Source organism: Anser brachyrhynchus, assembly GCF_964034855.1.
Source record: "Anser brachyrhynchus genome assembly, chromosome: 4".
Classification (NCBI taxonomy): domain Eukaryota; kingdom Metazoa; phylum Chordata; class Aves; order Anseriformes; family Anatidae; genus Anser; species Anser brachyrhynchus.
In genome coordinates, this window is record NC_137698.1 from 38,881,195 (window position 1) to 38,898,730 (window position 17,536).

Genomic DNA, 17,536 nt, shown 5'->3' on the forward strand with positions numbered 1-17,536 from the left:
GCTGTTCCAAGGTTTAAACTTTAGTTTAAGTTAGTGCTAAAAAAGTCTTCTGCTTTTTGCTTTTTTTTTTTTTTAAAAAAGTCTTGCTTCCAGAGTAGTTCACACTTGCACAGTTGGTTAGACAGGGGAGTTGGACTTCTCACTTCTGACCCTCTGGGTTCACCTCTTGACAATGCTGACATTACAGGAGATGAGTGCAGTAGGTAAAGAAGTACACTTTGTTTTTAATTTTCTTTGATTTCATATATCTTACTGTTTTTTCAGGAATTATTGCAATGAAACCTGACAGGAAATAATACATATGCATTTGACCATTGTTGGTTTGGTTTGTTAGCTTTCAGGCATGGTATGTGGTATGAAACACAACGTGGAAAATTCAGCTTTATGAACACTGAACTCTAAAACCTGACTATATCTCCCATGTAGAAAGTGCTATCAGAAACATTATCATTTACAAAAACTTTGCAGGAGCCATGTTCTTAGCAGATTTCAGACCAACTTATCAGTGCCCACTCAGCTTGTGCCATCCCTCCCTTTCACCTACCTGCTTCAGGATCACACTATAGCATATTGTTTCCCAGGTGGTGGGACACAACTGCCAAGGGAAGTTGGTTTGACCTCAGACTAGAACTCTGAGTCCCAGACAAAAGTCCAAGCCGATCCAGTTTGAAAAGTCCCTCAGGACAGTTTTAAAGCTTGTTTAAAATGCTCCAAAGCTTTGGGGGACGATACTATGCAAGTAGTAGGATCTGGATTCTGAAAGTGCATCCATATGTTGTTATTAGCAGGAGAAAATCAATCCATGTGTGTTTTTTACTGATTTTTATTTTTTATATTGTTAGCTGGAGCAAACATCAGTCATACAGGTCATACAAGTCTCTGCTTATCATGCTTCTCTGTTTTGCAGGGAGAATGCTGAGCTCGCTAATATTAAGACAATCAATGGAAAACCATGAGAATGCAGAAATGCAATGGATTTGGAATGTTTTCTGTTCTATTCTGAACACAGAAATGTAGAGTCCTGCTTTCTCAATGCTAGAGCTTGTAGCATTTGTAAGAGCAAAAATTGTGTCCTTAGAGATTGCAGGAATAAATATTTTATAAAGGAAGAAGCTTTCTTCACTGAAATGATAGGAATACAGTTTTCTAAAAATTATACTGCTGGGTCTAACTGGATGTTGGATATAGTGCCTATAAGCTACTGGAGCTTCCTAATGCTGCTGACTTGTTTAAAAATAAAACAAGCTAATTTCCTTTTGTCCATAAAATCAATTTCCTTTTTTATATTTACTTAACTCAAAACAGATGGGCTTTCATAACATAAATAGTTTGGTATCGTTTGGTGCATGTTTAATGTGCAGCTGGTTCTTGCCAATTAATGTTTCTGCATGCACAATTTGGAAAGGCTTATTTCGTCTTGAAATGGTTATCTTGTAAAGCAAAGGGAGCTAAAACCCACTTAAAAGTGCATGTAATTATCTTAGGCAAAAATAGGGGATATTTTTTTTGAGTTCAGTGTTACACTGAAGCAATGGATATTATAAAGGTGTTGAGTTATGTACTGATGGTTGTGTAGTGACATCATGCCAGTGGTCTAAATAGCCTGAGGTCTTTGTACTCTCTAAATTTTCAGTATGTTATAATCCCTTTGAACACTTTCAGAACAGCTGTTAATGCAATATGTATAGCCTGGCTACTTGCTGGTAAACATGATTAGTTTGATTTCTCTGAGGCTTGAAGTTCTTCTCTATTACCTTTTGTTGGAAGGACTAGAAAGTTAAGCTCCTAATTCAGATCTTCAAGTGCAATAGTACAATGCTAAAAATTATGAAGTGTACAGCTTCTGTAGAGTAATACGTCCTACAAAGATTTGGGACAGGAAAAAAGCACCGAATGAAACTGTAAAATTATGAAACCATTAACTGCAGTGCTGCTGATGCATGATGTGCTTGGTTTTTTGTTGCTGCTCTTATTGGTTGTTTTGTTTGTTATCTACAGAATTAAGAAAAAAAACCTTGTGAATACAGAAAAACTAAGAACATCAAGAGTATTGCCACTTTTAGATTTTACATTATATGGGTTGGGGTGACAGTCATTTAAGACTAATTTGACTGGAACATTGCAAATAGGTGTTTTGATAAAGACGTTAAGGAGCTGACGTAGTATTTTATAATATTTATAATAAAGCAGCTGGGCATTCAGTGGAGAGCATTATACAAACACTACTTAGATACCATGTGTCTTCACTGCAGAGAGACAGTTATACAATGCAGATTATTTTCAGTCAAAGCGTGTAGAAATCACCGGAAAGCTGGCGTAAATAGAGAAAATGGGTCACAATCATTGCTGCACAAAGACATATGGGGACTTTGGAATTTCAAACTGATCAGCCTTCAGAAAACTACACAATCAGTTAAGATGCTATAACACCTCTACAGCTCTATTTTGAAAAATGAGCTTAAATTTTGTAGAATTGTAGAACTAACAAAAGTTAGAAGTGATTTCATACACCCTCTATTCCTCTATTAACTTCTACAGAGTTTCATGACAGGCTGATTATCAGCTTCATGAAAACTGAATAGACAGAGAAGTGCTTCCAAGGATTATGAAAAACAAGTCATCACTGTACCTGGCACAGATTAAAATCTTCTTTTATGTAGTATTACTGCAGTATTGTACATAGAACAACAGAGATACTAGGCAGCACTGAAAAATATACGAAAAGTATGCAGATAAAAATAAATAAATAATAAAAAACCCCAAGCAACCCCACTGAGATTAAATTAATATGTAAGGAAACAATAAGGAGAAATTCCTTAACTTGTTAATGCTTTGTGCTGTTAGCTGATCAATAGAAGAGGGAGATGCAATGGACCCTGTTGTAATCTGGAATGCCCTTCACAGACAAGGGACTGTGTCACAGACCCGATTCTGCAAGAGGTGGGTGACTTGTTCTCAGATTGCCAGGTAATCATTAAACTTGGTTTGCCCTGGGATCACAGGAATTCCCTAGAACAGGGAAAAATGTGTTTATCTTGTGAGCGGAACACAGCATTTGTTCCAAGACTAAGCTGTGTAAAAACCACCAAAAAATAAGAGACTTGTTTTAGTATGTCAGATTAACGTTCAAAATAGCATTCATGGTTATGGAGTTGTACAGCACCGTGTTCAGGTTGATACCATCTTTGGATGATATTTTGGCAGCGGAAATAGGAAGAAAGCACACTGAAATTCTCTGAAAACTGGTAGTTGATCAATATCAAGTTGAACAACAAAAACCACATGCAAAGACCCTTCCCCGATCTGTATGCTCTATTGCATCTTTGACTATAAAGAACATGTCACGTTACCATGCTGAACAGAATGATAGTAATGTAAGAGCAGACCACAGAAAATGGCTTATTACCTTTTTTTTTTTTCTTTTTCCTTTCCTAAGTTTCTAACTGTAACAATACAGAGAAGCTAAGATCTTGTTAGGTGTTTAATAATTTTCCATACATGTCCTGATGTAAAGTACAGTTTTATCAGGTTGGTGTTGGGCAGCTTTCAGTTTAATATAGACATGTCAAGAAAGCCGTGGTGATAGCAACAGAATTACAAAACGAACAGGACTTATTTTCATGATGCATTTTCACGGTGCTCAGAACAACAAATGACACCTAGTAGCTTGTCATAAATGCAGTAAGGTAAAAAAAAAAAAAAAAAAAAAAGCTGCTAAAATGATCTTCCTGGGCTGGTCTGAATCTTTGCTAGAGACAGTGCCTGGAGGAATGGATAATGAGTGGTCTAAACTGCCACAGCTGATGCAGCCAGGAGCAAGCATGCTCTGATCATGAGCTGTTTCCAGCCTTCTCCTCTTCAAAGGAGCACTTCAGTTGTGGCATCAAAAAGGTTGCTCCTATGAAATTCTGTCCATGTGCGCTCAAAGAATGAGTGTGAACACCACTCCAATTTCCAAAGAGGGAAAACTAGCTAGAGTTTTCTGTAGTAAGCAGGGACAATTACTCACAGGTTTTCAAAAATGCAAAGCCTAGGTTAGAAGAACATGAGAAGAGACATTTTGCTTGAGTAACAGTTTAAAATGTGATGTTTGGTCTCCCTGTAGAATGTAGATACACAGATATACTAATAAATAGGCATCAGGAAATAAAATCTGTAACTGTAAGAGAATACACAGTTTGGAGAACATGTACCTTTTCTTTAGGACATAAAAACATCTCGTGTTTATAGCTTTCTGCCCCAGGGCTAGGAAGAGTCAGATACTAGTTGTGATATTTCCTGGAATTCCACTTGCAAAAGTGTATTTGCATGATAAGATTTAATCATCTCATAAACTCTGTTGCCTCCAATTACTTCCAGCATGTACGTTAGGCAGGTACTTCACATTTTGTGAGCCGTGACTGCTTTCCCTCATTTGTGCCGGTGAATGGACAGGAAAGACAAGACAATTATCTCTCTGATTTGATTCATAGAAACTGTGAGTGAAGTCTTGGATGTTACAGCTTCTTCTGACCATGAGGAAAACTTAGAGAGTGTCAAGGAAGGAGTAGCCTCAGCAGCTCAAGAGATGTCTGACACAGCCTCAAGGAACCAGGACGCTGATGCTGAGGAGTCGGGGCAGACTTCAGAAGGTGCAAGAGTACAGCTGGGTCTGAAACCTTTGGTGTCTGAAAACCACCGGCGGCAGCTTGCACTGAACTAGCTGCAAGAGCATGCAGAACTGAAGTGACACAATGTGTCTGCTGGTGGTGACTGCGTTCCGCAGTGTTAGCACAAAATTTAATGTTGAAATGATTTGCTGTGAGTTAGAAATAAGTGCCAGCAGGTGGGCCGTGGGGGCATTTTGAGCTCGGTGCCCTGCCAAGTGGCTAGACATACAGTCTATTAAAAACAGGAAACTCTCCCTTTTGCTGTATGTGATGTAACACTTTTCCTTTAAAAAGTCTGACTTCGTTAGAAAGATAGAATTTTCTTAAATTACACTGCTGTATAGAAAAATGTAGAAAGTGATATTTATAAGCCTTACAATGTTTCAGTACAGCTATAAATGATTCATTCTTATATTGCTCTTCAACAATATAATTGAATGCAAAGAAAAATGTGTGTTAAAATCAACATCACAGAGATTTTTCAAAGTTTGGCTGCTAACTCTTTTACAATTAGATATAAAAAGTTTAAAGAAAAATGTCTATATCTGATATGACTTTGAAAATCATATTCCTTTAGATCAAAGGACCCTTCTTATTTGTAGCTGAGTGTTTCCTTTTCTTCTGCAGGTATACCATACAATGTTTCTCACTAGCATTTTGTCTCCATTTTCAGTTTCTGTGGACAAGGAGACACCTGAAGAAATTGCTAAGGAACCCTAAAGGTACACAGTGCAATTGCAGCATTGAGGTTTCCTGCAATTCACCTTTCTGTTTTTCTCAGGTAGTGGCAAATGCAGGATATGGGAAGTCTGCATGTGCGCTCTGATGGTGAATTTGTATTTCCACACGTAACAAGTGCACTGTAAAAAAAAAACTTAACTGAAGTATTTCTTATTGTTTAGGAATTGTTGTCAGCATCTTTTAGAGGTTAGGGAGCAAAACTCTATCAATTGCCACACTGGTTATTTATTTGTGTCTTTAGCTTAGTTCCCTGCAAATTGCATTAAGACCCAAGAATTATGGTTCTCTGCAAGGCCAAATTTGTTCTTTGGATGCTGATTTCAATTATAGAGATACTGGACTTCTGGGCTATTACCTTATACAAGTGAATTGCCTTTTATTTTTATTTTTTAAAGACATATTTCAAGATTAAGCTCTCTGCGCTTTTAGTTTGTGCTAGGGGAAAATATTGAGTACAATATTGTTACTGGTTCTGATCCATCAGGCTGCTCCTCCTGAAACGTGTGACTAATTGTTCAACTAATTGTTCGCCTTCAACTAATTGTTGCAGTAGATTGGGATTAAGGAATACTTAGATATTATCAGTTGGATATATTACTTCATAGAATAAAACATTTTGTCTGAGTTTTATTATTCTGTGTGACCCCCTTTCCAAAATGGACTGTAAGATGGTAAGAGAACCCTAAGGGAAAAGAAAAGATTGGCTGAGAAATGAACATGAAGCTTGGTAGAAAAGATACTAATTAGAATAGAGACAAATGAAAGCAAAGCAAAACAAACCTTTCAGGTCAGGAATTCTCCACATTATTTTTACTCCCAGTTAACAATTCATGCATTAATTCTTGGAGCACCAGTGCAAGAGGAGAAGGAAACAGAGCAAAGAAACTGTTATTTTTCGCTGTGTCCTCAAAATGTATGCCATATGTCTATGAGCACTTGAAACATAATGGCACAGTAGTATGAGTCAGCCTCAAGTGCACGTTTACTTATTCCATCATCCACTGCAATATAAATTATCTTAATGCCTCTTATCTTCATTTGATAAGAGGTAAATATTGTTCTTAAGCTGCATTAGTAAATAAACCAAATGTTTTGGGTCTTTTTACATGTTGTTTTAGCATTTGAAACTAAGAAAAAAATTAAAACCAATGCCAACATTATAAAATAATTTACAAAATGCTTGTGTAAGATGTTCCTCTACCAAATAGAATGTCTGTATTTTACTGGGAATTATGGTATGAGGGGCAACATATATCTAATGAATATGGGTGAGATGTGCAGAAAAGCTGAAGGAGTGTGCTTCTCAAAGCTGCTGGTTTTGCTCAAAATGAAAGCTACGGGCACCTGAGGACATCACATCAGAAAACCAAGATACCAAGAAATTCTCTCCACTCTGGGACACACAAATGCAGTGACATAAAGAAAGTAGTAGTGTTAGGAAGTGATTTTTTTTGGTTGTTTGTTTTCTCTTTCTCCACCTGTTAACATCTTGCAACCCTAAAATGGTTGCACTGTTATTCCAGTTCACTTTTTAAAAACTTCTAGTTATTCAGTAAAGGGGTAGAAGTAGTAGTAGTGGATGAAATCCTCAGATGAAGCCTCGAATTGATGTTGAGAGTGTGTCTGAGTAAGAACACACTGTTGTTCCCCTTAATTTTCAGGGTACAGCAGTTATTCTGTGTGTGGCTCTTGGCCCCATATTGACACTGCTACGTATCAGTAATCTCAACAAACACAATTACTTTACCTCATGCTTAAAGTTAAGCACGTAACTATTTGTAGACGTAAGGCTTAGTGAATCTGCCCAGCATGAGGGGAAATCATTGACACCTGGGCAACGTGGCTGAAGATGAGCGATTCCTTGAAATTGTGCTTTGTTGGTGTAGCAGAGCAAGTTTTTACAAGCCATCAGATAAGTATGGTTTACACAGCAGTAGCGTTTATATGCTGTAATCACTTAACTGATAACCTGCAGTCAAAACTACAGTGCGCTTTGACTGTTGCAGAGAAATAGACCTGCTGAATGAAGTCTGTTGCTAAACATCATTTACTGATGCTCCCTCTAAAACACATTCTTTTTTCTTTTTTTTTTTTTTTCCCAGTGAGCGGCACTGAAGCCCTTGAAAAGTTCAATGGAAATATTTGTGGCAATCAACCAGCCGATTCCTGTGTGAAACCTCATGCTCCTCCCTGAAGACATAAAACAATCCGTGCAGTTTGTCACACCTCACGCTACTTACTAGGACCAGTATTCATTGCTGCAACAGACAACCTAATCCGATTTAAGTTGGCTAGGCAGACGCTTCTGTAATTAACATCTCTGCTTTAGAAAGTAGCACCTGGTAACAAGTGTCAAAGTACCACCCAGCATGTAACAATAACTAGATGTACTAAGAGAAGCAGTAGGCATAACTGAATCCATGTCAGGTGAACTTGTTTTAGCTCTTGGCTGTCTAGGTGTTTACTTTGATTTCCTACTTTTGGTCCAAACTGTGGTGCACAATTATACCATTGTAACATTCCACATGGAGTAAAAAGTTTTAACTAAGCTAAAACCTTATAAAAACTACCTGGTAGTATTTTTACATTGGGTCACGGGGGGAAATGACAACCTTGTTTGCTCCTAAGATTTGGATTTGCAATTTTTACCATAGGACATTTGGCTCTACGAAATCTGATTTTCCTCCTGTGTGAACATTGTAGATGCTATCCTTCCTTGCACAATAGTAGGCAGGAGAAAACATTTGTAAAGCTTCTGCTCTGAGAACAAGAACTGCGTGCACGCGGTAGCAATAAGGACTTTATCACAAATTACAGAAACCAGGAAAATCAAAGTGAGGCTGGCTGGAGCTACCATTGTTGATCCAAGTGGTGGCTCCTGCCCTGGGGGTGCTGGGCCCCGTTCCTACCAAGCCTCGTTCAGCTTGCTGTAGTCTTCGTGTTGTTCTGCCTTAGCAGCGACATTGCAGCGGTGGCATAACACAACGGAGGATTGAGAGAACGCTCTCGTATGAACCAGGAGCAACTCAGGCTCTGGTTAAGCTCCTCTGAGAGCCGGCAGGTGGCCAGCAAAATCCCCAGGGAAGGCTACGGCAGAGGTGTTCAGATGGACAAGGGTTCCTAGGGACTAATGAAGAGCACAATGGCTATGGAAGCTCAGAACAAGCTGTTATCTGTCAAAATACTCTCCCCCAGAGAGGGGCATGTTGCAACCTGGGCTAACTGCGAAACAGACCATGGAAAAGTAGCTACAAGGGCCTTTGCTGGCCAGTGGCCTTTTTCGCTCTTTCTCAAAATGTACAGCCGCTAAATAATCTTGCCTTGTTAGTATTAATAATGAAAAAATCTATAATGAATAATTAGTTTGTAAGCCTGCGTTCTTCTAACCCTCCATTCTGCTTTATGCATGCACATGAGTATCTATTTAAAAGTGTTTAGAGAGGTTCCCATCAGCTAAAAGCATTACAGCCATCATGGAATGGCAACAGTTCTAAGTGAGGCCCAAATAAGATATATTATAAACATTTTCTATAGAAACTGTGAACTAAAAGATGTATCTGTCTGCTTTCTCTTCAAGCAGAACTTTGGAAAGATGCTGAAGGGGAAATTATGGCATTTTAAAATTCCCACCCTTGCACAAAGAAACTCATGCTCCTCCACCTGTCACAAAGCGAATTATAACACTGCTCCAACAAGAATATGGCCTATTGTCCCTGCACCTGCTTGTAAGAATGACTGGAATAATGCTGAAGCAAAATCAGGCTCCTGAGCTTCAAGAAGCCCTTCCATAGCCTTCTACTTAGAGGATAAAGCCACTGCGATTAAGAGCAATTTTTTTTTGTAGACAAAGCTATGGGAATAAAACTCTTACACTGGTATTTTGTTGGATGTCTGTCTATATTTATCCGGTAGAGTAAATATTCTATGATGGATGGTTACTCTTAAATGTTATTTTTTATCTCTTCATTTTCAAAAATCCCCAGTGAAAAAAGCTCCAATTTCTACAGCTGGCTGTAGGGTTTCTGAAATTGTAGGATTTCCTGACTGTCCCTTTGTCTCAGGAATTGCTTGAGTATTGAGCAAAATGTATTAGCCCATGGGAACAGTTGCATGAAGAATTGAAGCACAACCTTCGTGATGCTTTCCAAAGCAATCTTCCCAATTTCAAAAAAAAAATAAGTAATAGCTCCAGGATAACCTGTACATATGCTTCATGTCAGGGATCCCCTTCAAGAAGAAAACAAACAAACAAACAAACCACATCCAAAACCCAAAAGACACTGCTCTTTAAGGCCAAGGAAACTAGGAATGCATCATGAACTTTAGCTGTGATGACACGGAGCACAACACAGTCTGCTTCAACACTTGATTATCCCAGATTAACAGCCGAGAGATTTTGTAATGTGCGGAGGGCTGCTGTGCAGAAATAAATAGCCAATTACTGCATGCAAAATGCCTTGCTGCTTTCTCAGATATTCTTTTTCTTACTGCTTTAGGTGCTCCCTGGTGATCATTGATCACTTTTATCAGTCATGTTAGCATGCAGTCTAATTATCGCAAAGATGCATATTTTTCTGTTCCTTCACCTCCAGAAAAGTGACTTTTTGAGCAGCAACACAAAGGCTGTGATGAAGCGTAGAAAATGGTGAGGAGGAGCTCATTAAGGAGAACAAGATCACAGCAGATGTTGGAGGGAGACGACAAGATTAAAGGAGATGGGGAAAAAGGTTGTGTTTGACAATATACTTTAAAGCTCAGAATAAAACTCGAGTCCTGAATTTGTCCAAACTGCAGAATGCTCCTCTGCAGCCATCAGGTTATCTGTGAAACCAGTCAGTGAAGCGTTTCACTTCACCCTAGCGCTGGCTCTCGTGAAGGATCACAACCCATCGCTGTTGGCCACAATTCACTTAGCTAAGCACTGGAGACAGACAAAGTCCGTCTAACAGCTAAAGTTTTACTCTTTGTCGGTGTGTAGATGTCAATATAGAGTTTCAGTTTTTACTTACTTCTTAAAAACTTAAGACTATTATTTAAATAGACTGCTAAAACTACAAATTGGTACTCAAAATTTGGAAAACCTGGGAGTGAAATACCTTAACCAAGATTTCTTGTGCCAAAGCATCAAGCTTCAATGGGATAAAATACTAATTTACTTAGCTTTCTGAAAGGGAAAGAACAAACCAAACAACCCCCTATCAAAACACCAAACCAAGCATCAGGGTTGTGTTTTTTTCCTGTGTTGACTCCTTTCCTCTCCTTTCCCTCAAAATTTGAATCAACTAGCCAACCCCAATTATTGCTATACCAGAGAAGTGGGAAGGACACAAATCTCCTAGCAGCTGAGTGATGACCGAGGAGGTCAGTGGTTTATTTTGCTGTGCTTGCTAGCAGATGGGTAAATGTAAGCACATTATATGTATATGGCACAGCTGAGTACCACTTTGGAGGTTGTAATCAGTTACTGTAGGTGCTGTTTCCTTTCTGCTTGTGGTTAGGGGATGGAAGGCTGAGCCTGTGTCACTGCAGGGTGAGTGCTTAGAGAGCGCAGCCATGTATGGGGTGAGGGGAGAGATGCAAGGACAGGAGGCGTTTTGTGCAAAAGGACGTAGAAGTGAGTGGTGCTTTTTCTGCTGCCTGCAGATCAGCTAGCTTATTTCTGGAGTGCTGCTCCTAATGTGAGGTGGGTACTTCTGCTCTTAGGAAAGGCCTTTCTTGGTTGTACACTTTGCTGTTGCCCTGCTTGCTTGCTGCAGCAAATGGAAGGTGGCAGAATGATGGAAGTAAAGGTTGTCCCAGAGCTACAGCCGCTGCCTGGCACAGTAGGTAACTGGATCTTCCTGCATGCTGGTCTTTGTTCCTTTGTTTGAGATGCTGCAGGAGATGTTGGATCTTCTAGCTTTATTGGGATGGGAAGAAGGGTTAAAACTAGAGCTTTCTGTGCTGGAGTTATTCCTGCCCTTTGTTTGAACTACAGGTGATTAAACATATTGTTTAAACTGTGACTTGCTTTGTGGTTTAGCTATGTGCAAATGTATTCTGCCTCTTTGTGACTTTTTAGCAAACTCAGGCTGATAGTGATCAATGCTTGATATACAGGAGCTCTGAAAAAATAGGAAGACTCAATGGAATTAAAGCTCTTCTTCATGTGCTTCGTTAATGATTTGTATCGGCTCCATGTGCAGATTCAGTGTTATTTAATTACCTAAAAATCTTGGATGTTTAGTGATAAGTAATTTTTCTTATTTTAAATCTTCAAGACTTATTAACCTTTCAAAGGATGTATCTCTGAGCTCTGCTTGTGCCCTAAGAAAAGTGCCATACGTTGCTAGGTTCTTGTGCTTTGTCTCAGGAAGCTCTGCCATCTGTACTTCATTTTTCTAGTTCAGCATTGATTGCAGTACACAAACCAATGGAATTAAGGAGGAAAATATGGAGAATAAGTGGAAGAAGAGAGGGAGTAATGTATATCAGGATCATAATTCCTCTCTGTGTCTTTCCTTCGTCTGTAATTAAATTAGAGAGGTCTTTGGAGACTTCATATATCACCTTCCCATAAAGCGATTTTCTTCTGGCTTCTTTCTTCCTGCATCAGGCTATTTTATTTCTTCAGTAGTTACAGTGAAATGTTAATCCTCCAGTGAGGGCTAATTGAGAATAATTAACTATTGGCTAACGTGCACTCACATCATCAAACAGAAGAGGGCACTAAATCAAAGGCAGTGGATTACTAAAACCCAGAACAGAGACAGCATCTCCCCAAACCTGGAGCCGAACAATACAGGAAGAAATGAATAATGTATGATTTTGCTCGCTAGAGAAAACTGGATTTTTTTTTTAGGCTAATTGTGGTTTGGAGAAAATCCAAATCATACAGATCCTTTTCGTCCCACTGTTGCAGTAAGCAACTCATTTCCAATGCAAATTATGTGGTGCTGAGGCTGTTAGAGCAAGAGAGAAGCCAAACCTGGAGTAACTGTTCAAGGGTTGACAGCTCTTGCCAATGGGCGTACAATGAGGCTGGATGTGAATGTCTTTGTTTCCATTTAAATGATTAATGGAGTTGTATAAAATCAAAATCACTGTGGTCTTGCCCCTTTTTGCTTATCTGCAAGTATCAGAAGTAGAAGGAGCTTACACAAAGTATTTGACCCTGGTTATAAACACAGAAGTACTCTGAAGCACTTGAAGTCATTACGTAAACCTGTTAATAAGAAAAACCTTAATGATTTGAGTTGTCCCTTCCTCCTCCTGTCTGCCTTCAGCATCTCTCTTCTCAGTCTTGTCTGAGGTACTAATTCTGAGATACCCTCACTCAGGCACTATCCACATGAAGACACTTCCTAATTGCAAAGCTTAGATGTTCATAAATGAAAAGTACTTTCCAAAGTTGAAATAGTATGCCATGAAAGACAAAGTTATCTTTGAGAACATTCTTTTCTTTAAAGAAAAACAGTTGAAAACAAACTAGATGAATTACATAAGTTGTTTTAAAAATCAATTCTTTTTTGCAAAACATCAGTTTCCAAAGGGCTTTCCTGTTTCAGAAGGGCCCTTTGTGAGAATTCTGTTTTCTTGTATGTCTAAATGAACATACTGTGCGTCTCATGGGTACCATCCTCTAGTTCTTTTTCTCTGACGTTTTTACACTTTTTGTACAAAGTTATAGGCCTGGGGGAAATGTTTGTTGCTTTGTCAGATGTAGATATTCAGTGGCCCTTCCTAGGCTCAACATTTCTGTGCTACTACTTGCATTTGACAGGGACTGGTATTAAAGATCTGCTCCAGCTACCAGTATCCTGTCAAAATAGCCTTCCCTATTTCAGATCCCTCTAACTTGTTTCACTGAGGGGTAAAAAAAAGAAAAAGCTGACTGTCAGGATAGATTGGGAACTGGTCTCCTGACTTATTTTTCTTCTCTGCACTGGGGGACAAGAACTAAGAGAGATGATACCATACCGACTCTATCCCTGCTTCTTACCATTCTGATCTTTTTTTTGTTTTCCACCAGCAATAGACTCTGATCTCTCAGCTAGTAATAAAATAATAAAGTAATAGTAAAGTAATAATTGTTTTGTTCTGTTTTTTTCTTCCTATAATTGTCTGGTAGGATCTTAAATAAAAGCAAGACCACTCAAATTCTTCAAAATCGTGAAGTGATTGCTGTAGCCTCTGTGGTCTGTGCGACCCTTTTACTGTGCCATCAGGCCTTCCTCACGTCTTCTAATCCCATAAAGCCACCAGTATTCCACTATGTACCCAAATACCTCAAAAACTTTCCTTCTTGTGGTGGAGACAGGAAGTCAGCTAAGAAATAGCATTGCTGTAGCTGGTAAACAGCCATACTTGTGTCAACACATCAGTTGGCTGCTGTGGGTCAGCGCAAACAATAGCTGCTTCCTCCGGAGGGGACGCATGCTGCTGGAGGCCTCCTCTGCTCAGCTGCTTGCATTCCAGAAACTTAAAAGAACTTACCTTTGAGATTTCTATCCTTTTATAAAATGGACCTCAAATTTGCAAGTGATGTCAAAGGGGAAGGAATGACAGATGGACAGATACAAAGATAGCTAGGCATCAAAGCTTTTTTTTTTTTATAGCTGAAATCATAGCTTATCTTAGTGATGTTGGAAAACTGGACAGAAAGAACAATATGCTTTTCTAAGGCTATAAATACAATATAGATTCTACTGAAAGTTCATGTTGAAAACAACAACAAAAACGCAAAAATCAAGAAAACTGAGACCTTCTAATTTCTGTTTTAGAAATGATCAATAGTTTTTATTGTTGTGCTCTCTGGATTTTTCACAAAATAGTTTATATGTCCTGAAAATTTATCCTAGGAAGAGGAAAAATAAAACCTAATTACACCCGTAGAATTACTGCTACTTTATTAATAATGATTTACAGAGTAAACTGTCTGACAGAAGGGTTGTGGGACCTTAACTCCCTCGTTTCTTCTGGGTCATTTCTTGGCCATTTCTTCTGGGTCATACTTCTGGGTCTGAATCAGTATAACTTTCCCCTTTCAACTGAATGACTGAGGGCAGTAAGGTCGGCATATAGAATTAGGCTACAGACTTTTGAGGACCAATGTTTTAAAAAACAACGTGGAGCACAGCTTTCTATAAAAGGGACAGAGCAGCATCTGTTGAAGTGCTGACCCTACGTTATCGCACAGCAGTATCCCTGCAGCAGCGGTTTTGAATTGTTTGCAAGTCTACTTCACAAGCGGGTGATGGGGTGATCTTTTTTTTATAGCTGCATCAATTATGTAATTTCAAAAATTATCCAACCATCCAATCGACCAAACCCCTTAATGGCCCTGCTTTTTCTTCAGTTTGAAGTTTTAATAGTTTTCAGCTTAGCTTTCCAACTAGGTTAAAGTAAAATGAAAAGAGCTGTTCTTAAGAGAAATACAACTTTGCATATGAAGAGTTAATCTGATTTCATTTAAAAAAAAGAAAAAAGAAAAAAAGAAAAGATGCCATTGTGGTGATTTCAAAACAGTGCTGTTTTTTTCTGTAGAGAAGCACAGGTGTCTGTAGTCAGAGTGTGCTTGCCACAGCTGCCTCCCAGAGAGGTGCCGCTGAGCTTCCAGTGAAAACGGCTGCGCAGCTCAGCTCGTTAGGAGAAAAAGTGAGAAGTGGGGAGTCACATAAATAACCAGATCAGGGATGCAAAAATGCTTATACCTTGGCACCCAAGCTGAGAGTGGAGTAAAACCGAATAAACCAGAGGACTGCATGGACCATATAGCAGGAAAATAAACATTGGTGTTACAGAAGAGATCACTTAATGTCTATCTTCACAGCACCCCTAAGTTTGGAACTCATGCCCGGTCATTCCATGAAGGAACTACTGAGATGTACAGAGAAGCCTTAGCTTTGTTTGGTTGGCAGTGGGCCTATGTTTTGAAGGAAGCTGTTTGCTCTCCTTAAAGAGGATCGTGGTTAAGAGGTTTCCTTCTTTTTCTGAATTTTAACTTGAACTTATGGAAAGAAGAAAAATAACTAAAGGAGTATGTCAAGTCAGGACTAATTAAGCACAGAGGTGAAGCTGACAGAACTTGGTTCTGACAGGTTGCAAAAGAAGTCACACTGACAGCTAGAATTCAGCTAGACTTAGTCCCAGCCTATGGCAAGGCTACTTCTGTCAGGGAGACTTCCTAACCTTTTCCTTCCTATATCCTACCTTTTTCTTGACATGCACTTTTCTTTGCCCTAAGTAGCCTTAATTTATTTTGTCAGCTACCATCTCTGATCTAATTCCAAGCCCCATAAGATGTGAATGTCCATCATCTACTATGAGACTTTACCTTTACATTCCTGTCAGAAACTTACATGCCTATACTTTAAAACATAATTACATTCCTGACATGCAAACATTGAATGCTCTTCTGTAATTTCTAGCAGAAACATTGAGATCAAGATATTGTTAATGAATGTTAAGACATACCAAAATTCAGCAACATAAAGTAATAATAAATTATGTATTTCCCAACATCCAAGTGCCTGCTTTATTAAACATCTAGCAGGCTCAATTTGCGGTAAGACCTAAATTTTGCTATTATGTATGCTCTATTACAAAGTGACTGTTTAAGTTTACGACTTCCACAAGAGGCTGCATTATTAATGTGTTATTAATATTGCCTAACACCTTTTGGAATGTAAGAATCTCCAACGCTTCCATGCTTCAGGGCACATACCTGACGTTTAAGGGCCACCTTTATTGTGAGGGTGATGTTTGTGCCCAAATATTTATACCTTGAAAAACTGTGAGGTAAAATGTAATCTAGTAGGGCCAGTCAGGTTGTAGGGCTGGATGACAGCTGAAAGAGCTTACCTTCCTAGGAAAGGATGATGGTGCTGTGAAGACATGGAGGGAAGAAATATCCAGTTCAGGTGCATGAGGAACAGGAGCCAGACCTGTACAGGTGGTACAAGTGGAAGCTGAGGGCTGGGAATCAGCCTTGGTTGGAGGAGGAGGTGAAGAGGAGTGCCAGGTGCGCATTTGCCACGGGTGGTCAGATGGAAACTGTCAGAGAAGCGCTTTTGCACGTTGGTGAAGGTGAGCACGTCTGTATGATTGTGCTTTATCTGTGTCCTGCTGCTCACAGTGTTTCTCTGAGGGGTATGTCAGACTCTTACAGTGTCCAGTTTATACAGAAAACCCTCAGGCTGCCGAGCTCTTTCCGAGCACCTGGCTTTGCAACCTTCGTCTCCCCGGCAGAGCGCTGTGTTTTTTCCCCTTTTCTCCCCGCGGTGAGAACGCGACGCCCCGCCACGGGACCAGCCCGGGTACCGCCAGCGCTGAGGGGCACCCGCCCCAACGCCCGCTCCCTCAGCGGCGCCTCGCGCCCCACCCGCCCCAACGGCCGCGGCGGGCGGTTGCGCAGGCGCGGCGCATGGCCGCGGCTCCCCGCGAGCATGTGCAGAGGCGGCGGGGGGGCCGGGCCGTGCCGTGCCGGGCAGGTTTGGCCGCTGCAGCCGCCCCGCCCCGCCCCTGGCGGCTCTGCCCGGGCGGCGCCCACCGCCGCCTGCTGCCGGCCGGGCCGGGGCGCGGAGGCGGCCTGCGGGCACGGTAAGAGCCGGGCGGGCGGGCGGGCGCTGTCAGGCGGCTCCGCGTGAGGGGGGGGCGCGGGGTGGGAGGGCTCCGTGCCCCGTTCTGCCCCCCCTCCCCCCGGCCCCGCCGCGCTTTCGGTTCCCGGCGGCTGTCAGCGCCACCGCGGCCTGGCCGGGCCGTGGCGAGCCGTGCCCGGCGCCTTGTTTACCCGCGGCGGCGGGGGGAAGATGGCAGCCCCGGCCTCCCCGCGCCGCGGCAGCTCGGCCCCGCCGGGGGTGTCCCCGCCGCCCTCGTTCCTCCTGCGCCTCGCCTGCCGCCCGCCCGCCGCCCTCGCGCCTCCTACGGCTGCTCCTTCAACCGGTTAGCTTCGCGATCTGCCGGGGCTTCCAGCTGTCAGCCGGGAGACGGCGTCCCCCATCCGCCGGGGAGCGAAGCTCTCCTGGCAGCGCTTCAGCGCCGCGTTGCTCCCCAGCAGCGACTCACCCCTGTCGCGGCTCCGTCGTGGGGCTGCCCGGCGCTTTGTCACCCGTCGCGCTGCGTGCGGCAGGCTCGGCCCGCTGCCCGGCGGCGTGAGGCGCGGAGCG

The 17,536-nt window shown here is 41.3% G+C and overlaps 2 protein-coding genes and 1 long non-coding RNA gene across 8 annotated transcripts in view; 2 read left to right on the top strand and 1 right to left on the bottom strand.

Moving 5' to 3' along the window:
* MGARP (mitochondria localized glutamic acid rich protein) overlaps window positions 1-9,268 on the top strand; it is a 23,871-nt gene extending 14,603 nt beyond the window's left edge. Inside the window, exons 5-7 of one of the 4 annotated variants that reach the window (XR_013950961.1) lie at window positions 4,473-4,631; window positions 5,277-5,371; window positions 7,493-9,268. Coding sequence is in view for 2 of the 4 variants with exons in the window: in XM_080591422.1 (XP_080447548.1) it covers window positions 4,473-4,631; window positions 5,323-5,369 (206 nt within the window). In the remaining 2 variants the exon portion in view is untranslated. Of the gene's footprint in view, window positions 1-907; window positions 2,802-4,472; window positions 4,632-5,276; window positions 5,431-7,492 lie in introns of those variants that run through there. The other 3 variants (XR_013950962.1, XM_080591422.1, XM_080591423.1) reach the window with 3 other exon arrangements.
* Window positions 1-17,428, bottom strand: part of LOC308194883 — a 24,013-nt gene extending 6,585 nt beyond the window's left edge. Inside the window, exons 1-2 of the long non-coding RNA XR_013950981.1 lie at window positions 17,296-17,428; window positions 16,233-16,804 (exon numbers count right to left, since the gene is read on the bottom strand). This is a non-coding gene — a long non-coding RNA (uncharacterized lncRNA). The remainder of the gene's footprint in view (window positions 1-16,232; window positions 16,805-17,295) is intronic.
* ELF2 (E74 like ETS transcription factor 2) overlaps window positions 16,821-17,536 on the top strand; it is a 35,447-nt gene continuing 34,731 nt past the window's right edge. Inside the window, exon 1 of one of the 3 annotated variants that reach the window (XM_080591410.1) lies at window positions 16,821-16,970. The gene's annotated coding sequence lies outside the window, so the exon portion shown is untranslated. Of the gene's footprint in view, window positions 16,971-17,059; window positions 17,313-17,536 lie in introns of those variants that run through there. The other 2 variants (XM_080591414.1, XM_080591411.1) reach the window with 2 other exon arrangements.